The sequence below is a fragment of the Hypanus sabinus genome, chromosome 16 (genome assembly GCF_030144855.1).
Source record: "Hypanus sabinus isolate sHypSab1 chromosome 16, sHypSab1.hap1, whole genome shotgun sequence".
NCBI classification, from domain to species: Eukaryota; Metazoa; Chordata; class Chondrichthyes; order Myliobatiformes; family Dasyatidae; genus Hypanus; species Hypanus sabinus.
The window spans coordinates 11,055,434-11,083,335 of NC_082721.1; the positions used below are offsets into that span (position 1 = coordinate 11,055,434).

A 27,902-nucleotide genomic window follows, 5' to 3' on the forward strand; every position below is an offset into this window, starting at 1 on the left:
CATAGAAAAGTATAGTGCAGAAACAGGCCTTTTGGCTCATCTAGTCCATGCTGAGCCATTTAAACTGCCTACTCCCATTGAATTGCACCTGGACCATAGCCCTCCATACCCCTACCATCCATGTACCTATCCAAACTTGTCTTAAACGTTGAAATCAAACTTGCATCCACTACTTGTGCTGGCAGCTCATTGTACACTCCTATGACCTAAATGAAAGTATTTCCCCTAATGTTCACCTTTCACCCTTAACTCATGACCTCTAGTTGTAGTCTCACCCAACCTCAATGGAAAAAAGCCTGCTTGCCTATACCTTTCTATACCCCTCATAAATTTATATACCTGTGTCAAATCTCCTCTCAATCTTCCACATTCCAAGGAATAAAGTCCTAACCTATTCAATCTTTCCGTATTACTCAGGTCCTTCAGACCCAGGACATACTTGTAAATTTTCTCTGTACTCTTTCAAACTTGTTTTAACACCTTTCCTGTAGGTAGATGAGTAAAACTGCACACGATACTCCAAATTAGGCCTCACCAACGTCATACAACTTCAACATAAAATCCTGTTCTCGGTATTTTGATTTGTGAAGGTCAATGTGCCAAAAGCTTTCTTTTCGACCCTATCTACCTGTGATGCTACTTTTATTAAATTATGGACCTGTGTTCCCAGATCCCTTTGTTCTACCAGTGCCCTACGTTCACTGTGTGAGACCTACACTGGTTGATCCTGCTGAAGTACAAATTGCATTGTTTTCTCTGGTGCATTAGAGACTGAGGAGGGACCAAGTCTGCTCCACCATTCCATCGTAGCTGATTTATTACACCTCCCTCTGTTCTCCTGCCTTTTCCCCATAACCTTTGATGCCCCCGACTAATCTAGAACCTATCAACCTCTTCTTTAAATATACCCAATGATTTTTGGCCTCCACAGCCACCTGTGGCAATGAATTTCACAGATTCACTACCCCCTGGCTAAAGAAATTTCTCTTCATCCCTGTTCTAAATGGACATCCCTCAATTCTGAGGCTGTGCCCACTAGTCCTAGGCACCCCCACTATACAAAATATCCTCTCCACATCTGCTCTTTCTAGGCCTTTCAACATTCAGTAGGTTGCAAAGAGATCCCCACTCATTCTTCTAAACTCCAGCAAGTACAGGCACAGAGCCATCAAATGCTCCTCATATGTTAACCCTTTTATTTCTGAATTATTCTTGTGAACCTCCTCTAATGCCAACAGAGCTTTTCTCTAAGGTAAGGGGCCCATGACTGCTCACAATACACTGAATATTGTCTGACCACAGCTTTATAAAGCCGCACCATTGCATTCTGGCTCTCAAAATGAATGCTAACATTGCCTTCGTCTTCCTTACCACCAACTCAACCTTGAGGGAATCCTAAATGAGGACTCTTAAGTCCCTTTGCAGCTCTGATTTTTGAATTTTCTCCCCATTTAGAAAATAGTTTATGCCTTTATTTCTTCTATCAAAGTGCATGAACATAAACTTCACTACACTGTATTCCATCTGCCACTTCTTTGCCCATTCCACCCCCCCCCAATCTGTCTAAGTCCTGCAACTTCCCTGCTTCCTCAGCACAACCTGCCCTTTCACCTATTTTTATATCGTCTGCAAACCTGGCCACAAAGCCATCAATTCCATCTTCCAAATCATTGACAAATGATGTAAGAAGAAGCACCAACTCCTGTGGAACACCACTAGTCACCTGCAGCCAAACAGAAAAAGCCCCCTTTATTCCCACTCCTTGCCTCCTGCCAGTCAGCCATTCCTATATCCTTGCTAGTGTATTTCCTGTAATACCATGGGCTCTTGTTAAGCAACATATGGCACCTTTCAAAGGCATTTGGAAAATGCAAACAAAGAACACCCACTAACTCTTCTTTGTCTACCTTGCTTGTTATTTCCCTCAAGAGATTCCAACAGATTTGACAGGCAAGGTTTCCCCTTAAGGAAACCATTTTGACCTTGGCCTACTTTATAATGTGCTTCCAAGTACCCTGATAATGGACTTAATAGTGGACTCCAACATCTTTCCAACCATGGTTAGGCTAATTGGCCTATAATTTCCTTTCTTCTACCCACTTCCTTTCTTAAAGAGTGGAGTGACTTTGCAATTTTCCAGTCCTTTGAAATCATTCAAGAATCTAATGATTCTTGAAAGATCATTATTAATACCTGCGCAATCTCTTCAGCTACCTCCTGCAGAACACGGGGATGTTGTCCATCTGGTTCAGGTGACTTATTTGCTTTCAGCTTCCCGAGAAATTTCTCTGTAGTAATTGCACTGATTTCTGCCCTCTGACACTCACAAATGTCTGGCATACTGCTAGTGTCTTCCACAGTGAAATTTAATGCAAATTGCTTATGAAGTTTGACAACCATTTCTATGTCCCCATGACCACCTCTCAGCATAATTTCCCAGCAGTTCGATATCCATTCTCGCTTCTCTTTAACTCTTTGTATTTCTGAAAAAAACTTTTGGTATCCCCTTTTATATTATTGGCTAGCTTACCTTGATGTTTCATCTTTTCTCTCCTTATGGCTTTTTAGTTGCCTTCTGTTGGTTTTTAAATGCTTCCCAATCCTTTAACTTCCCACTAATTTTTGCTACATTTGTTTTGCTTTTATGCTGTCTTTGACTTGTCAGCTACAGTTGTATCCCTTTAGAATGCTTATTCATCTCTAGATGAATCTGTCCTATCTTTCTAAATCACTCTCAGCAACTCCAACCATTACTGTCCTGCCATCATCCCTGCTAGTGTCCCCTTCCAATCAACTTTTGCCAGCTCCTCTCTCATGCTTCTGTAATCCTCTTTACTCCACTGTAATACTGATACATCTAACTTTAGCTTCTCCCTTTCAAACTGCAGGGCAAATTCTATCATATTACGATTACTGATTCCTTAGGGTTCCTTTGCTCCTTAATCTGGTTCATTACACAACATCCAATCAAGAATTCCAAAACAGGAAGTTTGAACAAGCCTGGGGGGAAAAGATGGGCATTCACCCTATCAATGCCTATCTATAGCTTTCACCCTCCTAAACTCCAAACAATGTCATCCTAGCCTGCTCAACGTCTCCCTGTAACTTGGGCATTAGAGTAAATATTCTTTGTGCTCTTATTAGCTTAATTCATCTAAATAAATTCATTCTTTCCTGGAGCAGGGCAACCAAAATGGTACACAAAATGTTCTATGATTGCATGACAGTCTCTAATTTCCCTCCCCCCCCTCACTAATTTTTACAGATGTATGTTCTAACTGGCTGCTTCATGGGGGGTGGGGGCATTGGACAGGATCGAAATAAGCTGCCGAATGTTGTAAAATCAGTCAGCTCCATCATATGCACTAGCCTATCCAGCGTATAGAGCATATTCAAGGACCGAAGCCTCAGAAAGCCAGCATCCGTCATTAAGGACCCCCATCACCCAGGATATGCCTTCTTTCTCATTGCTACCGTCAGGATGATAAAAGTCTGCACGTGCTGGAAATCCAAAGCAAGTCACACAAAATGCTGCAGGTCAGGCAGCATCTATGGGTCGGGACCCCTCTTCACAGGAGCCTGAAGGCATACACTGAACGATTCAGGAACAGCTTCTTCTGCTTTGCCACCAGATCTCAGAACGGACTTTGAACCCATGACCACTACTTCTCTTTTCGCCCTACCTATTTAATTGAACTTTATGTATTGCAATGCACTGCTGCCGCATGACAAATTCCACGGCATGTGCCGGTGATATTGCCGCTGACTCTGCTCCTATAGCGACTGCCACTCGCAGGAGCTGCTGTGGGCGTCTCCGGCATTCGGCTCCAATGGCCAGGCGGTGTGGGCGGCCCTCTCGCTCCATAACCCCACCCCAGGCTTCAGGATGATGATCAACCGCAGTCGCCACTTTATCAAGGGAACGTTGCGGCTGGCTGTTCTGACGCTGGGAAGGACGACGATGGTGAGTTTTACTGCGGAAGCGCGTTGGTCCCCCCCGAGGAACGATGAAGCCTATGGTTGTATGAAAAGACAAAAAGATGGTTGTAGTCGGATCTTTTGGCAGTTGCGCTCTCAGCTTTTCGGGCTGTTGACTAAGAAAGCAGAGGGTCTGGGTTTAAAGCTTTGCCGGTACACAAGGCTCATTCTGTTCGATGCCTGACGCTCCCGAGACCGCCCGTTCCGTTCAGCACTACAGGCAAAAATCCCACCGCAATGCGACTGCTGTGGCCCTACCCCGGGCTTCTCCCACGGCAGCTTACCCGCCTCCGGCCAAATAACGCTACGAATCATTTCAAATTTTGTTTGAACCCGTGGATACGAGCTTATCCTATTTCTGGATTCCTAATTAGGTTCTTTTCTAAGAATGAAAGTGGAAGGCCTAAAAGGCTCATTCAATGTATTTGGTAAGTCAGGTTACTAATAGTGCCAGTGCATTTTAGGAGCAAAAGGGTTGCTGGGAAAAGAGTGAGCATGTGAATGAGGGTTGATTTCAGCTGTGCTGGGGCCAGGAGTAAATCCAAGGGCAGAAACTCCCGCTGGCATTTAGCAGCAACCAGTAACAAGGGCTAAACTCCTTTCCGAAGAATCGAGAGTCATATGAGCAGCGATTGATGGCACTGAGCCTGTGCTCGCTGGAATTTAGAAGAATTAGGGGGAATCGCATTGCAACCTATCGAATGTTGAAAGGCCTCGATAGAGTGGATATGATGAGGATGTTTCTTTTGGTGAGGAAGTCTAGAAGGCACAGCTTCAGAATAGAGGGATGCCCATTTAGAACAGAGAAGAGGAATCTCTTTAGCCAGAGGGTGGTGAATGTGTCAAGTTTGTTGACACATGTATGAAGGGGGTTTCTTCTTTTTCTCTTTGTTACTGTGGATGTAATCAAAAGGGCATCTTTGTTTTGTTAAAAGCAGGAATGCTCATTTGTTGCGAGAGAGTGCTGGAAGCTTGTTTGGGTTAAAATTTACTGATAACGAGAATGGTATTCCTTTGTAAACCAAATGGGGATTATTGTTCTTTCTTCTGAGTCTGTAAGCTTTTGTTGACGGGCTTTTGGGCAGATCGGCGTGAGGGGGTTTAGAAAGAGGACGCAGTGCTGTAAGCTGGGCGAGGATCGGACCCCAAGCGAGGGTCCGAGGCCAGGAAGTACTCCGAGGAAGGGGGATGAAGCTAGATGTGCTTGGTTGACCACTCGGAGAGTCCTAAGCTGCGAGTCGAGGAGTTCGGAGGGGATCAAATGGTGGCCAGAAGACTTCAGTAATTGAGCTCCAATGGTTGTGCACGAAGTGGTTTGGACTTTGATAAGTTTGGATCCTTTTCTTTATTTTTTTCTTCATATATACTGTATCATTATTAATCACTTAGTTATAGTAACCTTTATAAATTGTACTCATTTAATCGCATATGGTGTACTGTCTGTTTTTGGGCGAGGCGGGGACATCACACAGCATCCACACCAGCTGATTACCCAGTTTGGCGGGGCCGAAGGCTGCTCCCCCTAGATGAGAACGAGCTGAGCGAGCCTGAGGTGACCCAGGGGGTTACACATGTGGCTGTGGAGGCCAGGTCATTGGGTGTATTTAAGGCAAAGGCTGATGATGGGTTCTTGATTCGTCAGGGCATGGAAAGTTATGGGGAGAAGGCAGGAGAATAGGGCTGAGAGGGAAATGGGTCAGCCGTGTTGAAATGGTGGAGCAGACTCGATGGGCTGAGTTCTGCTCGTGGGTCATGTGGCCTTGTGTTATCTTGGGGACCAAATGGGCAGTTGATGTGCAGAGCCAATGGTTGTGGGTGAAGTCGTAAAAGAAGACATGATACTGCAGATCCCAGGAACAATGTACAAAATGTAGAGGATTTCAGCATGCCAGGCAGCATCTGTGTGATTCATAGAGTTCCACTAGCATTTTGAGAGATCCTAACTCAAACCGAGGAGAAGAATGCGGAAGATAATGCATTCACTGGAGTATAAATGGTTTCCTGTTCACACTTGTATAGTGAGAAAAAACTTTTGCATGCCATCTATACAGATCATTTCAATCTGTACATTGAGGTAGTGTGTACAGGGGAAAAGCAGTGTGCAGAGTTACAGTTATCGAGAGTGCCGTGCAAAGAGACAGCGAGGTACAAGGCATGATGAGGGGCATCATAATATGAATAATCTAGAGCAGGGCAGTATGAAGAAGGTGTTGGTATCTTGAGATATATAATAATTGACAATCTTCAGGTCTGGATGGGATGTTCCCCAGGTTGCTGTGGGAAGCGAGGGAGGACGTAGCTGGGGCCCTGATGGAATTTTTTGTTGCAGTTTTTTTTAGTTGTGGGTAAGGTGTCAGGAGACTAGAGGACAGCCAGTGATACTCCTTTATTTAAGAAAGATACCAGGGAGAAACCAGGTAACTTAAGGTTGTGATCTTACAGTGGTCAGCACATTGTTGGAGAAAATCTGAAGGAATGGAATTTATGGAGATTTGGAAAGTCAGGGATAATCAGCATGGCTTTGTGTGGGGTAATCTATTTCACTAACGAGTTTTTTTTTGAGGAGGTAACTAAGAAAACTGATAAGATCAGTAGATCTTGGCTATTTCAAAGTATATTTATTATCAAAGTACATATGATACCATATACAACCTTGAGATTCATTTTCCTGTGGATGTACTCAATAAATCCATAATAGAATCAATGACAGACCACTCCAACTTGGGCCTTCAACGAGTGTGCAAAAGGCAACAAACTGTACAAATACAAAAAGGAAAAACTAATAAATAAACAAACAATAAATATCAAGAACATGAGGTGAGTCCTTGAAAATAAGTCCACTGGTTGTGGGAAAGTTTCAATGATTGGGTGAATGAAGTTGTCTCCTTTGGTTCCAGAGCCTGATGTTTCAGGTTTTGTAACTTATTCTGAACCTGGAGATGTGTGTCTTAAGGCTGCAGTACCACCTTCCTGATGGCAGCAGCGAGAAGAGAGCATATCCTTGGTGATGGGGTCGCTGATGATTGATGGTGCTTTCTTGCAACAAAGCTTCTTGTAGATGTGCTCATTGGTGGGGAGGCCTTTACCTGTGCTGGACTGGGCCGTATCCACTACTTTTTGTAGGATTTTCCATTCAAGGGCATTGGTGTTTACATAAAGATGAGAAAATCTGCATGTGCTGTAAATCTTTGGCAACACACAAAAAGTGCTCAATGAACTCAGCAGACCAGGCAGCATCTATGGAAAGAAATAAACTGTCAGTGCTTTGGGCTGAGACCCTTCATCAGGACAGGAGGAGAAAGATGGAAGTCAGAGTAAGAAGGGGGGGAGGCAAGGAAGAAGAACAAGGTGGTAGGTGAAAGGTGAAACTGGGAGGGGGTAGGTGGTGAAGTAAAGAGCTGGGAAGTTGATTGGTGAAAGTGATAAAGGGCTGGAGAAGGGGGGATCTGATTGGAGAGGACATGAGACAATGGAAGAAGGGGAAGGGGCACCAGAGGGAGGTGATGGGCAGGCAAGGAGATGAGGTGAGAGAAAGAAACGGGGATGAGAAATGGAGGTAGTGGAGGGAAATTACCCGAAGTTCAAGGAAATCAATGTTCATACCATCAGGTTGGAGGCTACCCAGATGGAATATAAGGTGTTGCTTCTTCAGCCTGAGTTTGGAGTCCTCACAGCAGTAAAGGAGGCCATGGACTGGCATGTCAGAATGGGAATGGGAAGTAGAATTTGAATGGGTGGCTACCAGGAGATCTTGCTTTTTCTGGCAAATGGAGAGTTAGTGCTCAGCGAAGCAGTCTCCCAATTTACACTGGGTCTCACCGATATACAGGAGGTGCTGCCTGGCCTGTTGAGTTCCTCCAGCATTTTGTATGCATTGGTGTTTCCAAAAACAGGCTGAGATGCAGTCAGTCAGTATAGTCTTCACCACATATCTAAAACTCTGACATCCTTCTATAGATGTCATGCTAAATCTTCAGAAACTCCTAAGGAAATAGAGGCGTGCCGTGCTTTCTTTGTTATTGCACTTGCTTGCTGGACCCAGGATAGGTCTTCCGAAATGATAAAACCCTTTATTTTAGTACGGCATTTAGCAATGTCTTGCATGGTAGGCTGTTTCTCGGACTTGAGCCACAGGGGAGCAAAGGTGAGCTGGCTGATTGGATCTAGAATTGGTTTGGTAATTTGTTGCAGTACGTAATTGTGGAAGGCTTTTAAAAGGTTGACACAATATTGTAAGTCGAAGGGCCTGTACTGTGCTGTAGTGTTCATGTTCTGAAACAGCATCACATCACCTTGCAGTTCCTGCACATGAGGTCACTCTTGTAATACCATGCAGTTGGTGTGCAGTTACATCAGAGTGGTTCCAGAATCCTTGTACCGTCAGTTAATGTCAGTTACAGTGTGTTCAGGTCCAGAATGGTCAAATAGTCTGATGGAAATATCGAGTCAAGTTTATTGTTATTTAACTATATACATGTATCCTGCCAAACGAGACAATGTCTCTCTGGACTAGGGTGTTAAGCACACTACACACATGACAAACAATAACTTGGGAAAATAAGAATTAAATACAAATAAACAAAGTAAAATGCATAAATTAAATATTGTAGGGTACAGAACAAGTTATCCGTTGACACTTTGGATGTGATGCGGCAGGGAGTTCAGAAGCCTCAGGGCCTGAGGGAAGAAGCTGTTTCCCGTCCTGACTGTCCTTGTCTTTATGCATTAGAGTCTCCTGGCTGATGGTAGAAAGTCAAAGGATGCTGGATAGATGGGTGGGATCTTTGACAGTTCCAAGGGCTCTGCATATGCAGCGCTCCTGATAAAGGTCCCTGATGGATGGTAGGGAGACCCCTGTGATCCTCTCAGCTGTTCTCTGTAGGGACCTGATCCGATGCTTGCCTGCTCCCAGACCAGATGGAGATACAGCTTGTCAGGATGCTTTGAATGGTGCTCCTGTAAAACTCAGTTGAGGTGTGGTAGGGTGGGAAGTGCGGAGCCTCACTTGCCTTAATATCAATACCCAGCATTAGGGAGGGAGGTGGTGGTTAGTGGTGGTGAAGACTATGATCCAGAAAATGTGGTTGACTTCAAAATGCCTTATTGTTTCATGATACATTTGCCTGCAATTACCCTCTATGGTCATTGATCAAGCTTTCTCTCCACAGATACTGCTTGGTCCTGCTTTACCTAATCTTTATTGGCGTCAGTAAATATTTCTGTGTTGCTGAAACAGGCCCTTGTTTACATAGCTCAAGTTGATCTAAATTTTCAAAATGTCAGAGGTACAAGTTTTATTCAGTCTTGGGAGGGTTGACTGTGGAATAAAGATCAGAGCAGCTTGGTGAGTCAGCTAGTGTCTGTGGAGAGAAGCGGTTAACGTTTTGGGTCATTTCTCCGTAAATGCTCCCTGATCTGTTGCATTTTTTTTTTGTTTTTGTATTTTAATGGAAAGCTTGCTGTGAATTTTGTAAAATTTGTGTTTGCTTCTGTAACATTAATTTTCATACAGATGCCTTTTTAGATTAACTGAGCTTAAATTAGTCCCTTTTTATTGAAAAACATGGGATGAGGTCAGTACAGGGAAGTGTCTGACGGTCTTGGCGGATGGTGGAGCATAGAAATAGATTAGTTTTGAGATGCTGAACTTCATCAATAATTAGTTTCTGCTGATGAGGCCTGGTTGGTTTCTCTACTTCCCATGAGAACTGTTGCCTCTCGCACCACAGCTTGAAATGAGTGCTTTTGGTATTTGTATGGATCATTGGTGATACCCTGCAGTGTGCTGGGGCACTGAGTTGAAAGCTTGAAGCCTCTGTGACATTTGCAGCTTGCTGGCCTAGGGCATCCTTTCACTTTGGTTGAAAGGTTTACCTTGAGTGGCATAAAATAATTGTGCAGACCTTCTCCCTGGTCTTGAATGCCCAATTTATGGACATCCCATACAGAAGCAAATAACCATCGGACAGACTGATGGGATTGATTTGTTAGCTGTTGTGGGGCTGCAGGTGTCTTCTGTCGAATGGGAACAGAGCATTTTAGTGTCCCTTCTATCCTCCTGACCGCCACCCACAAGCGTCTGGGCTGTAGTATTCAGGGAGCTTTGTGGAGTTGAGCAGATGTGCTCATTGAGTCAGTGAGGTCTGCTAACCACTACTCGTCCTATGCCTACTCTCTCTCCCCTCACTGCCGATTAGTGATCCTCTCCCACAGTTTTTGTTCTCTTCTAACTTATGAACAAGTCTGGGTTGCAAAAGCATCTCACACAGAGCCTTATTGTAACCTTTTGGACTGCTTCCAGTTGCTCTTCTTTCATACAGAACAACTAATTTTAAGTGATGAAAGCTGGAGACGTGTCTGTCAGTGAACAACAAACAAGATACTACAGGAACTTGGTGCCTCGACCTGAAATGTTGACTTTCTGTTTCCCTCTGCAGATGTTGCCTGACCTGCAGAGTTCCTCCAGCAGATTGCTTGTTGTTCTAGATAATGGCATCTGCAGTCCCTTGTCCCCATGTATATCAGTGAGATGGTTGTAAAGGGTGTGGAAAAGGAAGAGACAGTGAGAATTGGGATGAGGTGTTAGATCAGGGGTCGGCAACCCTTACCACTGAAAGAGCCATTTGGACCCGTTTCCCACAGAAAAGAAAACACTGGGAGCCACAAAACCCGTTTGACATTTAAAGTGAAATAACACTGCATACAACTTTTTTTTTGCCTTTATGCTATGTATAAACAAACTATAATGTGTTGCATTTATGAAATCGATGAACTCCTGCAGAGAAAACGAAATTACATTTCTGCATGCAACAAAAACATTTTGAACTCCGAAAAATAGACGTTGGGTTGAAGGTTAGTTTTAAGTAAAATACTCAATGTCTATTTGAGTCCTTGTATTTATGAAAAACGCCGAACTTAAATTTTCCGCCAGCAGCAAACCAAAAATAACGTCAGCCAGCTGTCAACCTGAAAAATAAAAGGACTATTTCACTGAACAATGAAAAAATATGAATATACGTAAAATAATAGGCAATTAAAATATTTATCATACGTGGTTAATGGGATTTCTGCTCCTGGACCTCAGCGCACAGCGTCTGCACATCAGGGCTGTATGACATCACCTTCATCTTTACACAGGATCGCAAGCTGTCATCTGTGAGGCGTGTGCGATGTTTGTTTTTAATAAAGTTCATGTTGGAGAACACCTGCTCACATACGTATGTGGATCCAAAGATCGACAGGACTCCAAGCGCATACTTTTTAATGTTTACATAAATGTCGGGGATAGCATTCCATGTTTTGAACACAAGTTTGTCCGATTTGAGGAGGTTTTCAATATCACTCCGTTTGTGATTCTGAGCAAGAACGGCCTTCTGACGGGCAACATCTTCAAGGTCTGCTGTCAAGCGTCTAAACTTGGACACCCATATGTCTTTGTTGGCTATGTCGGCCAGTTCCATCTCAAGATCAGGTTGACTCACACCTGCCAATGCAGTCGTATTCAGTAGGGATGGATCGATGCTTAGGGGAGTGACCGGGAAGGATAATGTGTTTTTTTTTCCTCTCTGAACTCACAGAAGCGTTTCCCAAACGATGTTTGCATTGCGATGATTGCAGAATGTAAATACTCTGAATTTATCATGTCGTGAGCTTGCTTGAACTCTCTCAAATTGGGGAAGTGAGACAATGTGCCTTTCTGTAAATCTCTGGCAAGCACTGTCAACTTGCGCTCGAATGCCAAAACATCCTCCAACATGTGCAGGGCTGTGCGTCCTTTCCCCTGAAGAGCTGTGTTCAGCGTGTTCAGGTGCACTGTCATGTCTACCATGAAGTGTAGCTTTTCTAGCCAGTCTGGCTGTTCCAGCTCGGGAAAGGTGAGCCCTTTGCTGTCCAGGAAAGTTTTCACTTCTTCTAGACACGCGACAAAGCATTTCGGTACCTCCCCTCTTGATAGCCACCGGACTTTGTTGTGCAGCAGGAGATCAGAATATGCGCGTTCCAGCTCGTCCAGTAACAAACGGAATTGATGGTGATTTAAACTTTTTGCCATTATTTTATTGACAATCTGAATGACAACATCCATTACTTCTGTGCATTCCGGAGGAAATGTTTGAGCGCACAGTGCCTCTTGGTGCAAGATGCAGTGAAAAGTCAGCAGCTTTCTGTCCAGCGACTTCTGCAGTAAAGCCACAAATCCCTTGTGCGCTCCTGTCATACTTGGTTCCCCATCAGTAGCTACTGACACCAGGTGGGTGGTCTTTATTCCTTTGGCTCTTAAACAATTCAAGACAGCCTCACAGATGTCCTCCCCCCGTGTTTGGCCTTTTAGATGTATCAACTCAATCATTTCTTCCTGTGGCCCGGCAGAGTTTACATACCGGCAGAACAGCACTATTTGTTCAATATCACCTTTGTCTTTAGACTCGTCACAGATAATCGAGTAGGCCACAGCTGAATTGATGACTTTAATTTGCTGTCTTGTGATGTCTTCTGCCATTTTTATGGTTCTGTCTTTGACAGTCTTTGCAGAGAGGAGCATATCCCTGATTTTCTGCACAATTTCACTCTTGTTTTTAAAGTCCGTGAATAGATGTTCTGAAATCTTAATGAAAGATTCTTTTATATATTCACCATCTGTAAACTGTTTCCCGTGCCTGACTATTTCCTGAGCGGCAACAAAACTAGCATATGTAGTTGATTTTCCAGACTTCATCCACTTCTTGAAATGATTTTTGCTCAGATCAACCTTCCGCATCAGTTCCGAAACGGCTTTTTCTCTCTCATCTCTATCCGGATATTTCTGAGCAAAGGCTGCGTGTTTATTCTGGAAATGTCTTGCGACTTTTGACTTTTTGTTGTTTGCTAGTTTCTCATTGCATATTAAGCATACTGGTAAACCAGTCTCGTCAGCAGTGAAAGCAAATGAATCTGCCCACGTATCATTAAACATTCTGTTTTCTTCAGTCACTTTTATTTTTTTAGAATTCTCCATAGTTAGCCTACCTTGGATCGAAAAATTAAAGAAATCACGCACTGGCGGGTGTCAGGCATTGGCAGTGGTGACGTATATTAATAGCAACAAAAAACACGTTTTATTTAGATTGTACAAGATCACCATAATCTTCAAATTTATAATTACATTTCAAAAACTAACAAACTAACATAAAATACATTTTAATTAAATACTCACCATTTATTTTCCAAACCCACAGGGAGCCGCAGCACAGAGATGAAAGATTCGCATGCGGCTCCAGAGCCGTGGGTTGCCGACCCCTGTGTTAGATGGAGAAGAATTGCATGAAAGTAAATGGGAGTGGTCTTTGATAGGATTATAGAGTTTAATGTAATTTAAGATGAAAGAATTACAAATGCCATTTGTTGTCTTCCTCGAAATTCACTGTTGAATTATGCCTGATCGACACCAAATTTATTGAAGGACTCCAGGACTGGGTGAAGAGGCATGTATCGATGCTTCAACATTCCAGTGTATGATTGTATTTGATGTCTTTGTCTTTTGTGACAGAGGATAGAGGAAGGACTTTAGAGTCAGAAGGTGAAAACTTTTTCCCCCTCCCTTCATACACTAAATGGTGAAGAAGCAGCACCTCCCTACCCAACGTAATGGAGACCATATCTGATCGAGGAGCAGTGGGGTGAATCATGGGAATGAATGGAAGGGAGCACATCTGATTTTTGAATGTTTCTGAAGTCCATGTTTTCTCATCCATTCATATTGGCTCCATTTTCATTCAGGAGTGTCGTGGCAGTGAGCCTTTTGTTAGAGGTTGGCCTTTCACCCTTTTGCGTCCGTGTTTGTTCCCCAGAGCAATCTATTGCCCCATTGACTTGTTCTAGGCCAGTGTATCTGAGTCTTTGCATTCGGAAGATCAGATGTTTATCGGATGTGTGTTTGGGGATCTGCATTTACCGCAGTCTTGCTGCTCCAGAGATTGATGGTCCCTGTGCTCTGATTATCCCACCATGTTAATGGGTAGGCAACTCCAAGAGTGGGGACCCAAGCCAATGTGGGAGTAATTGTATATGATCCTGTTCAGGAATGTGTGTGACCTGGAACTTATAATATACTTTGATTATTGCTCGTCTTCAGCTGATGCTGAAACAAGAGCTTTTTTTGTAACGCTGTATGTAAAGTTAGTGAAGTTCTGAATTGGAGGATTTGAGAGAACTTGCTTTGTTCAGAACTATAAAGCTATTTGTTACAACTCTTATCTGCCAGGTAGGTAGTGTTCTTGGTACACTTACCTCCATTGAACTATATAGGTTTGAGGTATTATGTCAAGGTGATACCAGTATTCTGCAGAAAACCCAGACAGAACTACGGATACTGGAGCCTAGATTTAACTGCTTGTTGGTGGTGATGCTGCCAGTTGTTGGCAGGGAGCTTTACAGTGCTGGTATCCATGAAATGTCGTGGACTGCAGCTGAAGTTGTCCCTGTTCAAATAATAGTGCAACAATATTCTATATTTTTGAATTTACTTCTTTATAATTGATGATATGGGTCAATTTTTTTGAGCATTCAATATCAAATTAATTGAAGAACAGCATTTTGTGTGTACTTAGTTTGCAGATGTCTTATCCTTTCACAGACGCGATGGATTATCAGTCTGATCTTTTGAAAAAGGATTTACTTCTGCAACCTTGCAAGTTTGGATTGGGTAGAAGCTGAGATCAATCTAGTGGTTCTGCCTAAGATCTGTAATCAGTATGATTACATGTTTGCAAATAATGACCCAAGAACTTTACAGCTTTTAAATTGCTTTCCCAAGGTTACTATGACCCTAAGCAGTTAATCAATTTTATTATTTGAGGTAGTGCATAATAGGCCTTCCAGCCCTTTGAGCTGCACTGACCAGCAAATCCCTAGCCAAATAATGGGAAAATTTTACAATAACCAATTAACCTACTAGCTGGTACATCTTTGGACTGTAGGAGGAGACTGTAATATCGTTGCACTAATCACTACACTGCAATGCCATGAGTGTTATATTGATTACAACGTGACTCATTTGTTAACCTTTTTAACCATTAAATTTTTTAATGTTCATGAGGAGGTTTAGTAAATATGTAAGCACGTCAATTCTGGTTAACATGGCATCTGATCATACTGGGGTGATTGTGTTTCCTCCTCAGAGTACTGAAAGTTGCGATAAGCAGTGGTTTTGATTTTCATTGATTGCTGAATTGCTCTAGGTCAGGGGCTCCCAACCTTTTTTTTTAACTGCCATGGAGCCATACCATTAACTGAGGGGTCTATGGGCCCCAGGTTGGAAACCCCTGCTCTTGGCACTCCTTGACTTTTAGCTAATGAACTTGATCTAGCAGTGGTCATGGAATGAGTTTGACTGTGATTCCAAATGCACACTTGGTGTAAAGTAGGGATTGAGTAAGATTTGAGATTTGTGAAACTGAAATTCCTCTGAACTAACAGTGACTTCTGAGCAGTTCCTCTCCATCAGGGGTTCCCAACCTGTTTGATACCATGGACCAAAACCATGAAGCAAATGGAACCCCTGCTCTACATAGCCTAAAACTAAAAGGTATAAATTTCAGTTGAGGAAAAAGATTTTGGGCTGGGGTGGGGGGGGGGGGGGGGTTCTGAGGGGCAAGTGTTTATATGCAGTGAAACAAGGTCCACTTACAGCGTTTTAAGATATTCAGACAGGAAATGCTTAGAGTGATATAGGTTAAATGCAGGCCAATGAGACTAGTATCTTGGCAATGACAAGTATTAGTGATGGGCCTGTTTCCTTGATGTATCGCTCAACGTCTATGAATCTAAATGGATTAGCCAGCTGAGATGTGTCTTCACGTTTTAAATCTCTTTCCAGAGTGCACAACCAGAAGATTGGCGCAAGTCCCAATCCATTTATGAATTTAGTGCCAAAGACATAGATGGTAATGAAGTCTCCCTGGACAAATACAGGTGCGTTTTTGTGTGTTGCTCCAATAAATAGAGGCTTTTATGAACATCTAACAGTTGTGTTGTGCTTGCTTGAATTCCTATACCCCATAACATTTCCAGCAGTTGTGCAGCTGCCTTAACTTCAGGAACTTGTTTTGAACCCAACCCGATCAGTAAGTTCTCTCTTTGATGCCAGATTTCTTCATCAGTGCTGCGCTAATTTCCTCCATGTTCCCAAAGGCGGACTGTTGGTCAAGTTACTCAAAGTAGATTGATGGCAAAAGGGATCAAGGGAGATGAATGGACATATGAGAGAAACTAAGTTCCATGAGTATGGGGGAATGAGAGGAAGAACTGGATTGACTCCATGGCCCTGCGAGCTAGCATTTTACCAATGGGCCAAATGGTGGCTCACCTCCTGTGTTTATTGAGATATAGCACAGAACAGGCCTTCTGGCCCTTCAAGCCACACTGCCCAGGAACCCCTGGCCCCCCCACTCTGGTTTAACCCTAGCCTAATCACGGTACAATTTACAATGACCAATTAACCTACCAGCCGGTATGTCTTTGGACTTTGGGTGGAAACCGGAGGAAACCCACACGGTCATGGGGAGAATGTACAAACTCCTTGCAAGCAGCAGTGGGAACTGAATCCTTGTCGCCTGCACTGGAAAGTGTTGTGCTAACCACTAAGCTACCGTGCCACCTCATTAGGCAGGCCAAGTCATTATAACGTGATTTCAATGGGGAATCCGAGAACCACTTGAGTTGCTTTGGAAATTGACAAGTTGGACAAAACTTTTGGAAAAAGTTTTGGGAGGAAAAATCTTTTCATGTAATCTGTCCAACAATGGGGCATCATTATTTCTGTTAGTTTCACCATGAGGTCACTGGAAATTGACAAATAATTGTCCTACTTGTGCAACTAGTCTATTAAATAGTGGACATGAAGCCTATTTTAGCTAGTGGTAACAAAGTGAACTTGCAGTACTGTTTAAAAGTCCTGCAGTATTATGACTTTTTAGATCTGTCTGAAACTCTCTAGCCCCTAACCCAGGGGTGGGCAAACTTTTTGACTTGTGGGCCACAAAGGGTTCTAAAATTTGACAGGGGGGCCGGACCAGGAGCAGATGGACGGAGTGTTTTGGTAATACACCTCATAAGAGAAAATAAAATATCATGGGATATGTAGAAAACATGTGCTTTAATTTCAATTGAAAATGAACAAATGCATTACAACAAAATATCTGTCTTTGAAGTCCCATGGTATTTAGCTATTTATTGAAATGACTTTTAAAACACTGAAAATTAAATGAATAAAATACAGCTTTTTTTAATAGTTACAGGTTATTATTTTAAAGCACTGAAAATTCTGTTATCCTTCAAGATATTATCATCATCACTCTCCTCCTGACTGTCTTTATTTCAAAAACGGTAGGAGATGCAGGTCTACTTGTCCTGCTCCTTCTTATTCAATTGTCCCCTGTGCCAAAACTCAACAACGACCAGCACAAGGACAGAACAGTGACAGCACGCCAGTATGCGGAGCGCGTTATTTGATCTGGAGCGCATTTTTTATTTTGAGAACGTACGTGCACCTGCGCACTACTCACGTCCATCACTTAACAGAAATGACATGTAACATGCAAGGCTTATTGGAAAAAAATATTTTCAAATGCATTTTTTACGTAACACAACGAAGAAACTTATTTTGAATTTCAGTGGGAACAGTGTTGTTGGTCTCCCTTTTTAGCTAGCGCATCGAAGTCTGGATTTAGTTTTGTTGTGGCGATTCTCAGGATGGATCTGAGGTGTTGGTCAGTTAACTTGGATCTGTGGCTGGCTTTGTTGATGTTCATGACGCTGAACGCCTGTTCACACAAATAGGTCGAGCCGAACAAAGAGTAAAGCGCAAATGTGGAGTAATACGCTGCACCTCAACAAAGGTCAATGTATATAGAGTGCGTCATCTATTGGGAAAACGCCAGAATTGCGGGGAAAAAACGTTAACAAGGTTTATTAATATAATTTCATCAAGTTCTGCGGGCCAGATTAAAAAGCCGGATTAAAAAGCTTAAAAAGCATATGGCCCCCGGGCTGTAGTTTGCCCATGCCTGTCCTAACCCTTTTTGCCCTACAGTCACAACTGTTTCAGTATGTAACTTTGCATAAAATAAAGTTTCTTAAGAATGTTGTAGAACTTGCTGAAATTTATTTTCATCATGTTAGGTAACATGCTATTAAACTTACAAGTTGGTTGGATTTCAAAACTTTAAACAAGCTTTAGTGTGCCAGAATTTGGCACTTTAAATTCCGCCGACCTTGGATTTGTCCAAGTAGCAAATCTGTAGTGTTTTGTCTGGACTTTGCAAATGCTGGCTTATTAAATGCACGCTTTGTTGTTTAGATATTAACGGGCTGCTGTAAGTAGTTAAGTTTTTGGACTTTGCCTTTTGGCTTCTTTCACTGTCCTTCCCCATTCCCCCAACCAACACAAACAGTCTTTTTAAACTTGTTTTTCTATTTTAGGGGATTTGTCTGCATCGTCACAAATGTGGCCTCCAAATGAGGAAAGACTTCCGTAAACTACACTCAGTTTACTCAGATGTACGATCAGTATACTGAGAAAGGTTTACGGATTCTGGCTTTCCCTTGCAATCAGTTTGGCAAGCAGGTGAGTTCTAGGCAGAGGTAGCAAGTATTGAACAAGTATTGCAGTTTTCTGTTCACTTGATGGTATTTAAAGAAATTTTCATGATGCAGACTGCAGCTCGGTTATAGATACCCGACTTGTTGGACACTTAGTATTATTTTGTAATTGGTGGACAAATTCAACTGATGGGTGTCTGTGAAAATGGAAGCTGTGTCTAATCCAGGGAATGCCCGTAGATCAAAGCACGCTGGTCTTTCATGACTTCACGTAGGGCAGAAGCTCGGTTCATAACTCTGAACTTGTTTGGACTAAAACATTTTGATTAATTCTAATTTGGTACTAACTTTTAAAAATAGGGTTTTGTGACTTGTGAAGGGTCCTGATGAAGGCTCTCAGCCCAAAACATCAACTGTTTCTTCCCATCCATAGAAACCACCTGACCTGCTGAGCTCCTCCAGCACATCGTGTGTATTGCTCTAGATTTCCAGCATAGTCATAGAAGTATAGCACAGAAGTAGGCCCTTCAACCCATTTAATCCATGCCAAAACTGTTTAAACTGCCTTCTCCCAATGCGGGACCATAGCCCTCAAAATCTCTACTAACCAAATATCTGTACAAAGTTCTCTTAAACATTGAAATGGAGCTCGCATGGACCACTTATACTGGCTGCTCATTTCAAACTCATGGCCCTCTGAGTGAAAAAGTGTTTTCACCCCCACCCTGTGTTCCCCTTAAACTTCTCGCCTTTCACCCTTAAGCTATGACCTCTGGTTGTAGTTCCACCAAGCCTCAGTGGAAAAAGCCTGCTTATATTTACCCTTTCTATGCCCCTCATAATTTTGGAGATCAAATCTCCTCTCAATCTTCCACGTTCTAAAGAGTACAGTCCTAACCTATTCAATCTTCCCTTATAGCTCAGGTCTTCCAGACCCAGCAACATTCTTGTAAATTTTCTCTGGACTCTTTCAAACTTGTTTAATATCTTTCCTGCAGGGAGGTGACCAAAACTGCACGCAGTATTCCAAATTAGGCCTCATCGATGTCTTACTGAGCTCAAACATTGCATCCCATCTCCTTTACTCAGTATATTGGCCTTGGTAAATCAATGTGCGAAAAGCTTTCTTTACAACCCTTAGAATAATTTGTTCCTCTAAATCCCTAGCACGCTGTTAGGTGGTATGTAATACAACCCCATTAACGCGGTCATGCTTTTCTTATATCTCAGTTCCACCCGTAATGCCTCACTAGTCGGATTCTCCAGTCTGTCCTGACGACACACTGCAGTGACATTTTCCCTGACTAGTAACGTCACCCCTCCTCCTTTAATCTCTCCCGCTCTGTCATGTCTAAAACAACCAAGCTCCAGAATACTGAGCTGCCAGTCCTGCCCCTCCTCAACCAGGTCTCACTAACGGCTACAACATCCTAATTCCAGATGTTGATCCAAGCCCTGAGCTCATCTGGCTTTCCTACGATACTTCATGCGTTGAAATATACGCAGCTCAGGACTATTCGCACCACGCTCAACCTTATGATTTCTGACTGAGGTCTTACCAACATCTGCCTTCAAAGTCTCTCCACTAACTGTTCTGGCACTCCGGTTCCTATCCCCCTGCAACTCTAGTTTAAACCCCATCATGCAGCATTAACAAACCTTCCTGCTAGGATATTAGTCCCCCTCCAATTCAGGTGCAAACTGTCCCTTCTATACAGGTCTCACCTCTAAAAGAGTACCCAATGATCCAAAAATCTTACGCCCTCCTTAGCTACATTAAACTGTGTTATCTTCCTAGTTCTAGCCTCACTAGCACGTGGCATGGATAGCAAGTTGAGACTACACACAAATCCCTGAAGTCCCTATGCAGAACCTCATCACTCGTCCTACCCATCTTATTGTTACCTATATGGACCATGATCTCTGGCTGTTTGCCCTCCCACTTAAGAACGCTGAGGACTTGATCGGAGATGTCCCGGGCCCTGGCACTTGGGAGGCAACATGCCATCTGGGAATCTCGTTTTTGCCCACAGAACCTCCTGTTTGTTCCCATAACTGAAAAATCCCCTTTCACCACAGTGTGTCTCTTCTCCTCCTTATGAGTCACAGAGCTAGACTCTGCCAGAGACCTGACCACTATGACTTTTCTCTGTTGGGTCAACCCCACCCCAACAGTATCCAAAGAGCTGTACCTGTTGTTGAGGGGGATATCACTGGGTTCTCTGCACTGGCTCCATAACCCCTTTCCCCTTCTTGACCGTCACCCAGCTTCCTGTGTCCTGCACCTTCGTTGTAACTACCTCTCTGTATGTCCTGTCTATCACTCCTGAATGATCCGGAGTTCATCCAGTTCCAACTTCTTAACATAGATTGTTAGAAGCTGCATCTGGATGCACTATTGGCAATTGTAGTCATTAGGAACACTGGAGGTCCAACTGCCTTCCCAAATCCCGCAAGAGAAGCATTCCACTATCCTGCCTGGCATCTCTACTGTCCTAAATGAGCAGACATAAAGAAAAGAAGAAAAGGAAAACAAACTTAACCCAGAGCTTTTCTTTTAGCTTTCTCCGACTGAAGCTTCGAAGAGCTTGAAGCCTGAAGATCACCACACTGATGACGGCCGCTGTACTTGTCCTGCCTTCCTTAAAAATTAATTTGTTCTTGTTAATCAATCTCAAATGTGAATTGGTCACTGGTCAAAGCATCTGTAATACCTCTTGTGTCCAGAGTTTTCTTGTCAGCTTCAGTTGATAAGGTACACTGAGTAAACTAAACTGCAATCAAATGATTATAATCATAAGTAATTATTTTATTTAGAAAAGCAGCACAGAATAAGCCCTTTAAGCCGCATTGCCCAGCAACCCCTGATTTAACCGGAACCTAATCGTGGGATGATTTAAAATAACCAATTAACCTGCTAACTAGTACATCTTTGGACTGTGGGAGGAAACCAGAGTAGTCGGAGGAAACCCGCACACTCCATGGGGAGGAAGGACAGACTCCTTGTAGGTGATGTCAGTATTGAATGCCGAACTCTGGTACCCCGAGATGTAAAAGCTTCGCACTTACTGCTAGGCTACCCTGGTGCCAAGTCTCGTTGTTTCTCCTACAGTTGTAACAGAACTGATTATACATGGGCAAGATGCCTTGTGCAATCCAGCTAATCCATGATGCAAATTTTAAAACTGAATCACTGAACTTCAACTGTCTTTTTTTGGAAATTATTACAGTTTGTATAGATTTTAAATCTTGTTTGAAACGAATGTCAATGTTTATTTTTTAGGAGCCTGGAACTGAGGAACAAATCAAAGCTTTTGCCAATACCTACAATGTAAAGTTTGATATGTACAGCAAAATTGATGTAAACGGGGACAAGGCACACCTGCTCTGGAAGTGGATGAAGGAACAGCCCAAAGGAAAAGGGCTGATGGGAAAGTATGTATTCATCTTTAAAGCAACTCAGTCCAATTTAGAGGATGAAGATATTCCATTTCAGTAGCTGGAATCGACTTGCATATGGAAATCAGTTCAGAATGATTGTGACCCTCTTAGTTCGCATCTTCACTCCTGGAAACTGATGGCAGCTCTCATGGGATCAAGGGAGAACTAGCTAATTGGATGCAGAATTGGCTAGATGGTATGAAGCAGACGGTGATGGCAGAAGATTGTTTTGTGGACTGAATGCCCGTGACGAGTGGAGTTGTCTAGGACTGAGTTCTAGGCTCATTGTTAAGTGTCATGAGAATATACAAGGAGAGGTTAGTAAGATGTAGATGACACTACAGTCAGAGATGTTTTTTGACAGTGAAGATGGTTATCGTGGACTAAATGGAAGTTAATTTGGTTAAATATGGGTTGTTACATTTTGGGAAGGCCAATCGGGATAGGATCTGCATGGTAAATGTTAGGGCCCTGGCAAATATTGTAGAACAGGAAGTCCTGGGAGGACCAAGACATGGTTTTCTGAACAAGAGAAAATCTGCAGATGCTGGAAATCCGAGTAACATACACTAAATGCAGGAGGAACTCAACAGACCAGGCAGCATCTGTGGGTGGGGGAGGGGGGAAGTACAGTCGACGTTTGGGGCTGACACCCTTTGGCAGGACTGGAGGGGGGGGGAGAAAAGCTGAGGAGTAGATTTAAAAGATGAGAGAGAAATCTGGAGGGAGGGGGGATGAGGTGAAGAGCTGGGGAGTTGATTGGTGAAAGAAACAGAAGGCCATGGAAGAAAGAAAAGGGGGGAGGACCAGAGGGAGGGGATGTGTGGGCAAGGAAATAAGGTCAGAGAGGGAAAAGGGGATGGGAAATGGTGAGTTGGGGGGCTTTATCAGAAGTTTGAGAAATCGATGTTCATGCCATCAGGTTGGAGGCTACCCAAACGGAATATAAGGTGTTGTTCCTCCGACCTGTGGCCTCATCGCGACAGTGGAGCAGGTCATGGGTGGATAAATGGGAATGGGAAGTGGGATTAAAATGGGTGGCTACTGGGAGATCCCACTTGTTCCGGTAGATGGAGCGTAGGTGCTTGGAGAAGCGGTCTCCCAGTCTACGTTGGGTCTTACTGATGTACAGGAGGCCACGTTCAGGTTTCCTGAAGCTGGTGTTGCAAACAGACAACGTGGTGAAGAAAGCTTTTAGCATCAGTCATGGTATAGAAGTTGGGATGTTATGTTGGCTTTTCAGGTGTTGTTTTTTTACGTAGTTCAGTCTAGTTTTTGTACTGTGTCTTGTAACACCATGGTCCTGAAAAACATTGTCTCATTTTTACTATGTACTGTACCAGCAGTTATGGTCGAAATGACAATAAAAAGTGACTTGACTTGAAGACTACAATTAAAATTTTTTTTGTCACCATGCTATAGAAAATGCTACTAAGCTGAAAAGAGTGCAGAGGAGATCTGAGGATGTAGTTGGGACTCGGAAGGACTGAGTTATGGAAGGAGGTTAAGCATGCTGGGACTTCATTGGAGCATATGAGAATAAGGGGTGATTTTTATAGAGGGGTGTAAATTTGAGGGCCATAGTGTGAATGCACAGGGTCAGTTTTCCAGGAGTGGGCCGTTGAGAACAAGAACTTTAAGTGAGAGGGGAGAGAATAGATGGGAACCAGAGGGACAAACTTTTCACCCAAACAATGGTCTCTACGTAGAATGAACTGCCAAAGGAAGAGATGAGAAGCAGGTTAACAATGTTTAAAGGTACACCAACAAGTACATGGACAGGAAGTATTTAGTGCAGGGGTTCCCAACCTTTTTATATGCCATGGACCCTCACCATTAACCGAGGGGGTCTGTTGGGAACCCCTGGTTTAGTGGGTCATAGGCAAATGTGACTAGGTCAGATGGAACTTTGGCATGGACCAGTTCTGTGCTGTTTGACTGAGAGTGTTGTGACCACTCCATAGCTGCGGAAACGATACTCTGGAGAAGCAATTTATGTTTCCACTTGTTATGTGAGCTGCTATAGATTTTTATCAAATTTTGGGGTTATTTTGAATAATTTCACATTGATTCTATCACTTCAATGTTGAAGAAAAATCTGAAGCCTTTTCATTTTTTCTCTTTGCAGTGCCATTAAATGGAACTTCACTAAGGTAGGCCCTTGTAGTTAAAACATGTGGTCTTTAAATGTAGAATTTACAGTAAGCAAATGCTAACATTGACCTTTGTATATAAAATATTTCAGTGATAATGATGCTGATGGTCTTACTGGCTTTTATTTTGTTTCTAGTTTCTAATTAACAAAGAAGGTCAGGTTGTCAAGAGGTATTCTCCTATGGATGATCCTGTAGTAAGTATTTAAATCTACTCCAGAAAATGCTTAGTATGCCTTCTACTTGGTCTACAAAGGCCTTGTATAAACAACTGGAATGCTTCAAAGTTGCAACTAAATTTAACAAACCTCTATCTGTCCTGACCCCAGCTCCAATCCCTGCCATTTCTTCACCATCCCCTGACCTTACCATCTCTGAGGCAAAACGTACCATCCTTGGCAAGGGCCTTGTCTTTGTCTCCCTGTGCTCACACCTCAGTGAGTTTCACGCCCACCATGTATCAAGTTCTTCTATCACCAGGTCTTCTACTTTGACAATCATTCCCCATTACTCCTCACTTGTTCAGTGCTCCTCCTCTTTGACTTCTACTCTCATCTTCTGCAGGGCCTGGATCTTTTCATTATAACTGCTATAATCTGCTGGCAGGTAACTATTTTGACTTTGCCTGTTCTAACCCTCCAATCTCCACAACAATCCAACTTCACCATCAAACCTGCAGCCAAAGACGGTGCTGTTGTAGTCTGGCACACTGACCTCTACCTTGCTGAGGCCAGATTGCTGCACTCTTAATTCCTCCCTAACTTGTCCCTTGCACAGGATCCCACATATGGAGTTTTCCATCACTTCAGTAGCTTTCAGTTCCCTGGCCCTGATAATCTTATTTCCTCCATAGACACCCAGTCCCTATACACTTCCATCCCACATCAGGAAGGCATTAAAGCTCTCTGCCTCTTGTTAGCAGTTCCTCACCACCACCACCCTCCTCAGTCTGCTGGTATTGGTCCCTACGGCTCCTCTCAAGCTTAAGTTATTGTCACATATGCTATACGTGTATACTGCCAAACAAGACTATGTTGCCCCGGGCCAAAGTGTTTACCACAGTACACATAACAAAGTAAGATTGCCACAAATTAACATATTAAGGTGCATACACAATAAGGGTTTAAAAAGTAAACAGTATAATGCTACTGGTGCTTCATACGTGGTGAGACCTGAGTGGCAGGAAGTTCAGTAGCCCACTTTCTTCAGACCAAAGATGTACAAATGGGAGTTCTCACGGGTCCTAGCTATGTCTGCCTTTTTGTTGGCCACATGGAACAGTCTGTGTTCCAAGCTTATATTGGTAATGCTCCCCAACTTTTCCCCCACTACACTGACATCTGCATTGGTGCTGCTTCCTGCACTTGTTCTGAATTTGTCAAATACATCAACTTCCACCGTGCCCTCAGATTGACTTGGTTAACCTGACACTTCCTTCTCCTTTCTCAATCACTGTCTTCATCTCTAGAGACCAACTACCTATCCACTGACATCTTTTGCAAACCGGACACTCAGTTATCTTGACTACACCTTTTCCCACTGATCATTTCTTTCAGTTTATCTGAATCTGCATCTGTTCTCAGGGTGAGGTTTTTCATTCTAGAACATCTGACTTGTTCCCCCTCCTCCCCCCAGGAAGCAGGATTTCTCTTCCACTACCATTTGGCTGCATCTCCACTTCCCACACATCTACCCTCACCCCATTCTCTTAGGTTCTCCTTGACCTACCATCCCTATATTCAGCACACCATAACAATAGACAATAGGTGCAGAAGTAGACCATTTGGCCCCTCGAGTCTGCACCGCCATTCTGAGATCATGGCTGATCTTTCACTATCAATACCTAGTCCCTGCCTTGTCCCCATATCCCTTGATTCCCCTATCCATCAGATATCTATCCAGCTCCTTCTTGAAAGCATCCAGAGAATTGGCCTCCACCGTCTTCCGAGGCAGTGCATTCCACACCTCCACAACTCTCTGGGAGAAGAAGCTCTTCCTCAACTCTGTTTTAAATAACTGACCTCTTATTCTCAATCCATGCCCTCTGGTACTGGACTCTCCCAACATCTGGAACATATTTCCTGCCTCAATCCTATCAAATCCTTTAACTATCTTAACTCCTTAACTTCTGTCATCCCCAAATGATATCTTACCACTAAGTACATCTCCTTTGTGTAGGGACTGCAGTCTATGTGCATCATTTCTTTTGGAAAAGCAAGGTAAGTACAACTCCAAAAATGAGATGCAACCAAGTTGGAATTAGCATGTAGATCACTAGATGATCCACACATCAGTGAAGCTCAATGAACAAATGGCAAATTAGGAAACTGCTCCTGTGACATTGCACTTTTATGAGTGGCCAGCCAATGAGGCTAATCCTTGTTCATATAAGACCATAAGATAAAGGAGCAGAATTGGGCCATTTGGCCCCTCAAGTCCGCCTGCCATTTCATCATGGCTGATCCATTTTCCCTCAGCCCCAATCACCTGCCTTCTCCCTGTATCCCTTCATTCCCTGACCAATCAAGAATCTATCACCTCTGCCTTAAATACACATTTACAGTTTGCCTCCACAACTGCCTGTGGCAACGGATTGCACAGATCTGCCACTCTATCTAAAGAAATTCCTCCTCATCTCCGTTCTAAAAGGATGCCCCTCTATTCTGAGGTTGTGTCCTCCGGTCCTAGACTTCCCCCACCACAGGAAACATCTTCTCTACATCCACTCTTTTGAGGCCTTTCAACATTTGATTGGTTTCAATTAGGTCAGCCCTTGTGAATACAGTCTCGGAGCCATCAAACGTTCTTCATATGACAAGCCATTCAATCCTGGAATCATTTTCATGTACCTCCCTTGAATCGTCGTGACCAATATCACGTTGGTCATCTATGCCAGGGGGAAGCAGATCATCCCTCCCGAGTCCAGTTAGTGAAATAGTTTGGTTTTATAACTTACATTTTAATTGAAGATTGTGCTGGCCAAAGTCTAATTGATCATCAGGATATGATCTTGCAGTAGAAATTTGCTTCAGAGCTGAGGTTCCCACCCTGGGGCCCACTAACTCCTTAATGGCATTGGTTTGTGGCTTTAAAAATAGGTTAAAATGCGGGAGCCCCTGCTTTTGAGGTTTGAGTGCCACATTATGGAAGATGTTACGACCCTGTAATGAGAATGACATTTTAGCTTGGTTCTAAGCAAATGGCTATGTTAACAATTTGTCTTTATTCCAAACAGGCCATTGAAAAAGATCTTCCTAACTACTTATAAAGACCAGTGCAAGCTGTTGGTGGAATGTAAACTCAATGTAGTGAATTTCAGTTTTTCGGTCCAGATCAATGATGGTCTGCTTGTAAACCTGATGTAGGGAGAGTGGACCTGATAATGTGTGTGCATACTTGGAGGAAATTCTGATGAACACGTTGAGTTTTTTGGCAAATCTTTGCTGGATATTTCATCAGCCCTAATATACAATTATGTAAAACTGAACTGTTTTGAATTCCTTGTTAATTGCAATAAATCTTGACACTAGTTACCTTTGAAGTGAATGTTCACTGTTTAGACCACGTTTCAAAATCTTATTTTACATTTACTCTTCCTCTGGACTCTAATCCCTCTCCTGCATCCCTTCAAATCTTACTGATTCTCCTCCTGTGATCCTTGAATCCTAAATCTGTTCCCACATGTATTTGATATTTATTGGGGTTCTGAAGTAATTAAAAGGAGATCCACTAGTTTTGTTTCTTGGTGTATTTCCC

General features: G+C 43.1%; 1 protein-coding gene across 2 annotated transcripts; it reads left to right on the top strand.

Moving 5' to 3' along the window:
* The first annotated feature begins 3,814 nt into the window (after positions 1 to 3,814).
* LOC132406010 (phospholipid hydroperoxide glutathione peroxidase-like) lies at positions 3,815 to 27,679 on the top strand. Of its 2 annotated transcripts, none has more exons than XM_059991129.1 (7): positions 3,815 to 3,964; positions 15,830 to 15,924; positions 18,433 to 18,577; positions 21,836 to 21,987; positions 24,122 to 24,146; positions 24,284 to 24,343; positions 26,325 to 27,332. In XM_059991129.1, the coding sequence occupies exons 1-7, from the start codon at positions 3,887 to 3,889 to the stop codon at positions 26,367 to 26,369; spliced, it is 600 nt and encodes a 199-aa protein (XP_059847112.1). In that variant the 5' UTR covers positions 3,815 to 3,886; the 3' UTR covers positions 26,370 to 27,332. The 2 variants fall into 2 exon arrangements, with proteins under 2 accessions (XP_059847112.1, XP_059847113.1); XM_059991130.1 differs by lacking the exon at positions 26,325 to 27,332 and adding an exon at positions 27,382 to 27,679 and having other exon boundaries at positions 3,817 to 3,964.
* Positions 27,680 to 27,902: the final 223 nt, after the last annotated feature.